This window comes from Oryctolagus cuniculus, chromosome 21 (genome assembly GCF_964237555.1).
Source record: "Oryctolagus cuniculus chromosome 21, mOryCun1.1, whole genome shotgun sequence".
NCBI lineage: Eukaryota > Metazoa > Chordata > Mammalia > Lagomorpha > Leporidae > Oryctolagus > Oryctolagus cuniculus.
The window spans coordinates 30,035,015-30,044,384 of NC_091452.1; the positions used below are offsets into that span (position 1 = coordinate 30,035,015).

General features: G+C 58.2%; 1 protein-coding gene across 5 annotated transcripts; it reads right to left on the reverse strand.

The window, feature by feature from the left end:
* Positions 1 to 944: 944 nt before the first annotated feature.
* ZNF74 (zinc finger protein 74) lies at positions 945 to 9,148 on the reverse strand. 5 transcript variants are annotated; one of them, XM_008251891.4, is made up of 5 exons: positions 8,618 to 9,147; positions 8,229 to 8,314; positions 4,940 to 5,066; positions 4,414 to 4,563; positions 945 to 2,926 (listed from the first exon to the last, which is right to left on the reverse strand). In XM_008251891.4, exons 1-5 carry the CDS (start codon positions 8,649 to 8,651, stop codon positions 1,278 to 1,280), a joined length of 2,046 nt encoding a protein of 681 aa, XP_008250113.3. In that variant the 5' UTR covers positions 8,652 to 9,147; the 3' UTR covers positions 945 to 1,277. The 5 variants fall into 5 exon arrangements, with proteins under 5 accessions (XP_008250113.3, XP_008250114.3, XP_069922019.1 ...); XM_008251892.4 differs by having other exon boundaries at positions 4,414 to 4,509; positions 8,618 to 9,146; XM_070065918.1 differs by having other exon boundaries at positions 8,229 to 9,148.
* Positions 9,149 to 9,370: the final 222 nt, after the last annotated feature.

Genomic DNA, 9,370 nt, shown 5'->3' on the forward strand with positions numbered 1-9,370 from the left:
CTGACGGACACAGGGGCTCCACGTGTTCCCACTGTCGCCAAATCGCCTCCAGCCCAAGTCGCTCCGAGGAGCTTTATTGTGACGAGGGAGACGATGGGAAGGCAGAGTTCCCTACAGAATCTGCCTCCCTAGGCGTCTGCAAAGGCTGGGGCACTGCAGGCAGTGGACAGGGGCAGCGGGAGGGCCTCTTCTGCTTGAAATGCTCAGCTTCATGCACTGTAAGTCCAAAGACAGGGCTCAGGCTCCTTGCTGGCAGCTTGTTTGAGGAGGCCGTGGGACAGGCGTTCCTGGGATGTTCTGAAAGGCCAACTCCAGGGGCTCGCCTGTCACTCTTTCCTTTTTTAAGATTTATTTATTTGAGAGGAGGGGGATATCTTTCATCTGCTGGTTCACTCCCCCAAATGGCTGCAACACCTGGGGCTAGCCCAGGCCGAAGCCAGGAGCCAGGAGTCAGGGAACCCCAACTGGGCCTCCCACATGGGTGGCAGGGGCCCAAGAACTTGGGCCATCTTCTGCTGCCTTTCCCGGCACATTAGCAGGGAGGTGGACCAGAAGTGGAGCAGCTGGGACTCGAACTGGCGCTCCAATATGGGATACCTGCATCACCTCTGTGGGGCTATGGCTTCCCTTCCCAGTGGGCAGTATGGAGGGGCCTCCTCTTGGACACAAGCTAAATGGTAAAGAGAGATCCTTACAGGGCAGCCTCGCCAGCACTGGTCAGCGAAGGCAAGCTTCTAGAAACATCTGCTTTGATGCTATGCCCATCTTCCCTGTATGTACTGGGTACCTGCTAGGGTGCTCCCAATTCCCCACCAGGGACTGCATGGCAAGGTGTAAGGATGTGGCTACCTTGGTGCTTTGCCGTGACTGCTGCAGTCTCTGACAGACGTGTCTGCTGCAGGAAGCCAGTCCAGGAAGTAAGAGCGCTCACTTGGAGGCAATACTGCTTGCAACTCTGGTGTTTTATTTCTGTTGTCGCACAGCGGGTTACAGAGGGAAGGCACTCCAGGAGCCCGTCTGAGGACACAAAGGCCCTTTTTATCTGCGGGAACCACTTCCCTTCCCCGGTCGGTGACCTCCACGCTCATCCGGGGAACAGACAATGGACATCCTCAAAAGGCTCTCCACTCTCACCCCTTCCCAGTGGGTGGAAGTGCTCTGAGCTTTGGGCCAGGCTTGCATGGGCTGGAAGGAGGAGCAGCCTGGATCCAGGAGCCCATGAGGAGTGACTGTGCCGTCTCCTGGGCAGCCCAGGAAGTGGCTCCCCAGACCTCCTGTCAGTGTCCGGGCTTGCTCCCCAGGGGGCAATTCCTGCTGGGCGGGGGCGGGGCCGCACACAGGAGCTCTGCCACATCCATGGCGTTCACTGGGTCCACGGCCCTCACCTCCGTGTCCCCAGCCCCCAGCAGACCGCCGGGCACGTAGTACGTGCCCAGCAGGTGTTTGTTGAGCTGGAGGGCAAAGGGCTTCTCCTCGCTGTGCAGTTTCCGGTGCTCCAGGAGGCGTGCGCTCCAGCTGAACATCTGCCCACAGTCGTTGCGCTTCAAAGACTTCTCTCCGGAATGAACCTTCTGGTGCTTCATGAGACAGTGGTTCTGGCTGAAGGCCTTGCCGCACTCGCGACACTTGTAGGGCTTCTCGCCGGTATGGACCCGCTGGTGCACGATGAGCGACGAGTGGCAGCTGAAGGCCTTCCAGCACTGGCTGCAGTCGAAGGGCTTCTCGCCGGTGTGGACCCGCTGGTGCACGATGAGGTACGAGTGGGAGCTGAAGGCCTTGCCGCACTCGTTGCACTTGAACGGCCTCTCGCCGCTGTGGACCCGCTGGTGCACGAGCAGGTACGAGTGGCAGCTGAAGCCCTTCCCGCAGTCTGTGCACTTGAATGGCTTCTCGCCCGTGTGGATCCGCTGGTGGAGGGTGAGGCGGGACCGGTGGTTGAAGGCCTTCTCGCACTCGCTGCACTTGAACGGCTTGTCTCCGCTGTGGATCTTCTCGTGCACGGTGAGGGAGGAGTGGCAGGTGAAGGCCTTGCCGCACTGGTCGCACTTGTAGGGCTTCTCGCCGGTGTGGATCCGGTGGTGCCGGGTCAGGTGCGTGCGCTGGTTGAAGGCCTTGCCGCACTCGCCGCACTTGTAGGGCTTCTCGCCGGTGTGCACGCGCAGGTGCATGCTGAGCAGGGAGCTGCAGCTGAAGGCCTTCTCGCAGGCACTGCACTTGTAGGGCCGCTCGCCCGTGTGCACCCGCTGGTGCACGTTGAGCGACGAGTGGCAGCTGAAGGCCTTGCCGCACTCCCTGCAGACAAAGGGCTTCTTGCCGCTGTGGATCCGCTGGTGCTCCACGAGGTTGGTGCTCCAGGGGAAGGCCTTGCCGCACTCGCGGCACTTGTACGCCTTCTCCCGGCTGTGCCAGCGCCGGTGCAGCGTGAGCGACGCGCTCTGGGGGAACGCCTTCCCGCACTCGCCGCACACCAGGAAGCCGCGCTGCCTGCACGCCTGTGGGGATTGGCCCTGCTCACTTGACTTCCGCGAGCCTTCCCCTGCGTGCGTTCTCCCGGGGGCCTTGGTGACGCCCTCAGCGGATGCGACATCCCTGAGGTGTGTGTCAGGACACCGTCCCTGTGTGGGGTTGCTCGGCTCGGCGGGGACGGTGCACCCGAGGGGGGAGCCCTCCTTCGACGTGTCCTGGCCCCGACGGTGCTCCTCGGGGGAGACGTCCTCACCGGCGGTAGGTGTGTGCTTCCATAACACAGCCTTGCTTCCCCACACAGCATCTGCTGGGTCTGCCCAGGCCCATGTCTCCCCCGGACTGGCACCGTGGAGGCTGGGCCTCGCTGGCTGCATGATCGGCTCCTGGAACGCCTCTCCTTGGCAAGCAGCCCGCCGCTGAGGGGGTTCTGCCTCCTCCACCTCAGGCCGAGGCGCCCCTTCTGTAGGGAACGGAACGTGGAATTCTCTGTGAGCGGGGCTCTGGAATTCAGATTTGAGTCTCCCTGCCTCTTGGGTGGGGAGATTAAGGGTGATCTTGAGACTTCCTGTGTTATCCCAGTTTTTTTTTTTTTTTTTAAATATAAACATGTATTAGTCAAACACAAAATGTTATTTGAAAAAGGGTAGTTGTGGGGAAGAGGATGGAGGGGGCAGTGGGAGCTAGCGCAGGAAGTTGCGGCTGTGGCCGCCACTGCAGGTTCCTGGGCCGGGGATGCGGAAGAGGGAGGGAAGGGAGCAGAGGAAGGGGAAGGAGGGGTCTGCCTCTTCCCCGCCCGCCCAGCACGGCAGGCCTGCAGCACTGATCCTGGCTCTACGTTCACCTGCTCGCTGGCCTGCCTTTCCCACACAAAGGTGTGTTTCTGGGGCAGGTGTTCGCCTTAGTGGCTGAGCCGCCTCTCGGGATACCTACATCCCAATCAGAACGCACGGGTTCATGTCCTGGCTCTGGAAGGCAGGAGGTGATGGCTCACTGTTGCTGGGTCTGTGCCATCCATGCGGGGGGAGTTCCTGGCTCCTGGCTTTGGCGTGGCCCAGCCATGGCTGATTGAGGGCATTTTGGGGAGTTGAACCAGCACAGGAAGGTCGGTCTCTCTCTCTCTCTGTGACTTATTAAAAAAAGTAGAAATGTGTTTCTCATTACTTTTGAAGGATTTATTTTTTTATTTGAAAGGCTGAATGAGAGTGGGGGAGACAGAGAGACAAAGAGATCTTCCATCTGTTGATTCACCCCCCAAATGGCTGCAAAGCCCGAAGCCAGTGGGTGAGAGGGACTCAGGTACTTGAGTCGCCATCCGCGGCCTCCCAGGTGCATGAGCAGCAGGCTGCACTGGAAGTGGCGTGGCCAGGACTTGAGCCAAGCACCCTGATGTGGGCGTCCTGAGTGGTGGCTTAACCTGCTGCGCTACAGCGCCCACCCCGAATGGGTGCTTCTCAAGTTCTCCAGATACCACCCACACGTAGCATCCAGCGTCCACTAAATGAACTGAAATTCATTAGTTAGAGCCAACTCAAGCAAAGAAGACAAATAGGCCATGTTCACCCCTGCTCAGGACTCGTCCATAACCACCCCCCCTTCACTCTAGGAGAGCCAGTGTTTCTGCCAAGTGGCCTTCACTGACCCTGACTTTGACCCTGAGCAGTGTGGCCTGTCCCACTTCTCCCGCCTCCTCTTCTTGGTTAGAGAAGCCCTGGCCCCAGTTCCTCACATATCCTGCCTCTGCCCAGCAGAAGGCGGGCCTTTTGGTGGTCTTAGTCACTGCTGTATTCCCAGACCAGGTGCTGGCACACAAACAGTGTTCAGTACGTGAGGGAGGGAGCGAGGCAGGGCAGTGGGACTATGGACAGAAAGTGGAAGCCACAACCTGGACACCCACAGAGGAAGCAAGGAGGGGGTGCCAGGCACCCTTTCACCTGGGTCACTGCTCACCTGGACAAGCTCCTCCAGGCACTTCCCTCTGCACACGCCATGGCTCCTCGCCTCGTTCCAGATGAGAGATCACATCTGGCTTGCAGACTGGGGGCCCTGACCAAGGGGGAGAAAGCAGCAGGGCTAGGAGCTGCCCACACAGGACCAGCCCTGTGGATGGGGACAAGACACTGTGAAGTGGGCACTACGGACAGGACACAGGAAGCCCTCCGGGTGTCTCGGATGTGGACTCCTAATCACAGTACACACTCTGAAACCCCAGGGACACCCTGCCTTCATTACCTGAGGACATCTCTGTGTGGGCTGAGCCCCAAGTCCTCTCAGCCCCATCTGCCTCCCGACCAACAGTCCTCCTATGTTCCCCAGTCACAGCTCCCAGCGAGATGGCGCTGTGGGGGCTGCCGGAGCGGCCAAGGCGCAAGCCCAAGGTGGAGAGTCACTGCTGTGTCTGGCACCAGGGCTGACGCTGAGAGGGTGGTGGGAGCAAGCCGAGAGCAGACACTCAGCCCTAGGGGGAGCATCTTACCAAGGGCGAGAAGGTTCTGGTAGTTCTCCAGCATCACGTCCCGGTACAGGGCTCGCTGAGGGGAATCCAACTGACTCCACTCCTCCTGGGTGAAGTCCACGGCCACGTCCTTGAAGGTCACCGATTCCTGAAATGACACAGCTGCTCACTCGCTCAGGTCAGGAGTGGTTCCGTGGCCACAGTTCCAAGGGAGTTCACTTCAGCTGCACTTCTCCCAAGGGAGGAAGGCTGTATGGCCGACACTGAGCAGGATGGGACTGCGGGCCCAGGAGGCGTGGGGTGCAGAGAAGTGGCACGTCTCCCACTCCCTGGCCCAGCTTTGTGCGCTGGCAGAGTTAGGCTGAATGGATGCTGAGGTACCCTGGCACCTGTCCAGGGCCTGCCTACGGCTGCTGTGACAGGTCCTGGGCGGGATCAAGAATTGCAAACTTAGAAAACATGAAAGAATAGTACAAAGAACCCAGCAGCTCTACTGTAAGCTGACTGTGGCCACAGGATTCAAACCCAGACTCAAAACCATTACGTTATCGGCAAGTTCTGGGTCCCAGGGGGCCCGCAGGGAGAAGCCACTAGGTGTTCTCGCCTGACCAGCCTCTACTCCTTCCTCACACCTCCCACTCGCCCTGCTCCAACATAATGAAATGTGTGGGATGTAGCTAACGCAGGACTTAGGAATGTACAGCACGGAATGCTACGTGAAAGAAGAAAAACAGTGTCAATATCTGAGTTTCAACCTGAAGAAACCAGAGAATATAAATGAAGACAATAACAAGGACCAGACATCAATGAAACAGCAGGCCGAGAAGCAACGAAAAAAAAAATCAAATAAGCCAAAAGATGATTCTTTGAAAAGATCAATAAAATTGACAAATACTAACTGTTATGACTCAGTAATTCTACTCCTAAGTGTTTTCTGATGAGAACGGAAAACACGGGTTGAGTGTGCTCAAACATTTAGAGCAGGACTCCTGAGCACACGGACGTTTGAACCCCCATGTTGAAAGTCAATGGCACTAGGGGGGTGAGACTTGCTCCAGTTCTGGAGTTGAGAGCTGGGCCCTTTGGGAGGTGATTGGGTTGGGTCAGTCGGTAGGGCAGTCTCATGAGACACAGGCACAGACAGCTGTGCACTCTGACTCTTCGATGATCTGCATCACCTTGGGACTGACTCCAAGGCCATCAGCTGAACCCGTGGGGCCCGCCTGATCTCGGACTATGACCCTCTAGAACCACGAGGCCGAACAAATCTTTATAAAGGTTCTTACGTGTAGTAACGAAAAACCGACCAATATAATCAACCTACATGTCAACTGGCTGGTGCAAGGATAAACTAACTGTAGAGTAGTTTCATGATGGTGTTATGGACTGAATTGTGTAGCGCCCCCAATGTACATGTGCAAGTCCTGAGCCCCGAGTACTGGACTGTTTTTGGACACAGGCTCTTTAAGCAGGTAATTAGATTAGAATAAACGCATTAGGGTGGGCCCTGTGCCAATATCACTGGTGTCCTCATGAGGAGATTCAGGCACAGAGCCGTGTGAAAAAAAGACTATGTGAAGACACAGAGCAAAGACAGCCGTTTACAAGCCAAGAAGGGTGGCCTCCAAGAAACCAACTCTGCTGACACCTTCGTCCCAGACTTGTACCTCCGGGACCATGGGAAAATGCATTTCCGTTGTCTATGGGACTTTGTTATGGCAGCCTCTGCGAACAGATCCAAATAAACCTGAGCGTTACAAAGGTGGAGCAACCTACTGAGCCACGCAGCAACACGGATGAACTCGAAGCATGGTGCGAACTCAAGTCAGAAATGAAAGCCTGAGCGTGCTGAAATCCGCATGAAAGTCTTAACAAGGCAAAACGGTAGCGGCTACCAAGGGGCACGGGGAGAAGACTGAGGGGCACGTGAGGGAACTTTCCAGGGAAGGGCAATGTTCTATCAATCATGGTTATGGCGCTGCTTACACAACTGTGTGCGTTTGTCAAAACTCACCAAATCGTGTAAAGACTGGAGAATTTATGTTGCATATAAATTGTAGTTCGATAAGCCAGTTCCCCACCCCCCCCCCAAAAAAAAGAGAAAACAAAACAAGCCGGCGCCGTGGCTCAATAGGCTAATCCTCCACCTAGCGGCGCCGGCACACCGGGTTCTAGTCCCGGTTGGGGCGCCGGATTCTGTCCCGGTTGCCCCTCTTCCAGGCCAGCTCTCTGCTATGGCCAGGGAGTGCAGTGGAGGATGGCCCAGGTGCTTGGGCCCTGCACCCCATGGGAGACCAGGAAAAGCACCTGGATCCTGGCTCCTGCCATCGGATCAGCGCGGTGCGCCGGCTGCAGCGGCGGCCATTGGAGGGTGAACCAACGGCAAAGGAAGACCTTTCTCTCTCTGTCTCTCTCTCTCACTGTCCACTCTGCCTGTCAAAAAAAAAAAAAAAAAAAAAAAAAAAAAAAAAACCAAAAACGAAAACAAAACAAAAAAACAAGAAACCAGTGTTTGTCAGCGACATGAGAAGGTGGAGATGGGACCACTTGCCGAGAGCACGTGTGTAAGTGAGGCAGACAGGATGATGGTGGCGCCGTTGGCCGATGCAAAGAGCAATCAGGTGGCATCAAAGCTCCAGGCCCATTGGAATACGATGCTGGCTGGAGGGTGTGAGAGGTTACGTGGCTCCAGTGTGTGTGTGTGTGTGTGTGTGTGTGTGTGTGTGAGAGAGAGAGAGAGAGAGAGCAAGAGGAGTCCAGGGTCTGTGCCCGAATCAGGCCCTCCTTGGGGTATCTCCAACCCACTAGGAGAAGCTCATGTCCACTGTGTCTTCATTCTCCAGGAAAAGGATCCCAGCGCCCAAGGGCTGTGGGAATCCAATGTGGTGTGGGCACGGAACCGGAAGAGAAGCCAGCACAGACCCTGGCAATGTCCCGGGAGACCAGACCACCTGAACTAGGCAGGAGTAAATGAGACTGCCGGGAGAGAAGGCCAAAGGCCAAGGGTGCTCAGGAGACGGGGGACGAGATACTGAGAGATCTGCCACGCTGATGCTTTAGGTGTGACACACATGCCCAAGTAGCTCCTGGCAGCTGACCCAGAGCCTGTGCTGGCTCGGCCGGAAGTGAGGGTCACAAGGGCTCACCTCCAGCGCCCTGGGTGGGAGTGTCCTCCGAACTTTCCCACCAGAGCTGCTCCTGGCGCTCTCAGCTTCCAGAAGACCCCACAGCTGGTTCCCAGGGGAGGGTCTGGGGCTGACTGAAGATCCAGGACTGTGTCGTAAAGAAGGAAGACAGGACAGCCACTCACCTCAGACCTGGCTTCCAGGAGACCCCAACCCAATTCAGCCTCTGGATTCTCTTTGAGGGAAAGGGCAGGGTTCTGAGAGCACAGAGCTGGGGAAGAAAAAAAAAAAAAAAAAGGAGTCAAGGGAGGGCTGTTGTGCTGATGTGCACCCCATTCTGGTACATCAGGAACCAGGGAGGAGGCGGGAGCCAGCCAGCGCTCCCACGTATGACACAGTCTGACCAACACCAGCGTTTGTTCTCTCTGGTCACTGCCGTGCCCTCCCTCCCACGCGCATGCTTGGGAAAGTGGAGCAGACGATTGCACACGATGAAAAAGCAGGGGCCTTGTCTGGGAAGCCGTCCGGCTCTCAAATGCAAACCTGCAGACCCACGGGCTGACAGAGGCTGTACCTGTCTCCTCAGGCTTCAGGGCCGAGGTCTCCATGGCGCCCCTGGGCGGCGGCCCCCGAGGGGGTGCACAGCCCTAGAGGAGCGAGTCCCGCTTCTGCGGCTGGCTCGGGCCCGCAGGGGAGCCTCGCAGGGTCGCCACGCGCTCACGGCTGCACCCTCGCACGCCCGGAGCCTCCTGCCGGCGCCCCGGCTGAGGCAAACGCGCCTCCCCCGTCCGCCGTCACCCCCTGTCACACCGCCCCGGCCTCGCTCCCCGGCCCCTCGCGCACACGCCCCTTCTTCCCCGTCACATTCCTCGGGGCGAGCCGCGCTGCAGCGCAAGGGCCAGGCCTCGGGTTCCTCCGCCCAGGGACAGCGAGCGCGGAAACTCGGCCACACACAGGAAGCGGGACGGACGGCGACCGCGACCCGCGCGCGGTCGGGCTGACGGCCGGGAGAGCTGACCAGCCTTTCACAAAAGGACAGACACCTCCACAAAGAGCAGCCCGCTGGCCGCCGCGGGGCAACGCGCCTGCGCAAGCCAGACGTGAACTACACCTCCCGGGAGCCTTTGCGCCGCGCAGGCGTCGGGCTGTATTTGACTGCGCCGGGACCTCAGAGCCACCCTGGAGGCCTGGCCCGGCGGGTGAGTGGCACAGCCTCCTGGGAAATGTAGTTCCGGGCCGCCCGCCGCCTTCCTTGCCGTGAGGGAGGCCAGGTAGCTCCACAGGGGCGGGCGGAGAGCATTGCGTGGTGGTGGAAGGACCATGTTAT

Coding starts and splice junctions, on each gene's coding strand:
- ZNF74 (XM_070065918.1), bottom strand. CDS start 8,651: ATGGAGACCTCGGCCCTGAAGCCTGAGGAGACAGGTACAGCCTCTGTC. Junction 5,067..8,228: donor TCCTGGAAGCCAGGTCTGAG/GTGAGTGGCTGT, acceptor GTGTCATTTCAG/GAATCGGTGACCTTCAAGGA. Junction 2,927..4,413: donor GCCTGGAGGAGCTTGTCCAG/GTGAGCAGTGAC, acceptor CGTTCCCTACAG/AAGGGGCGCCTCGGCCTGAG.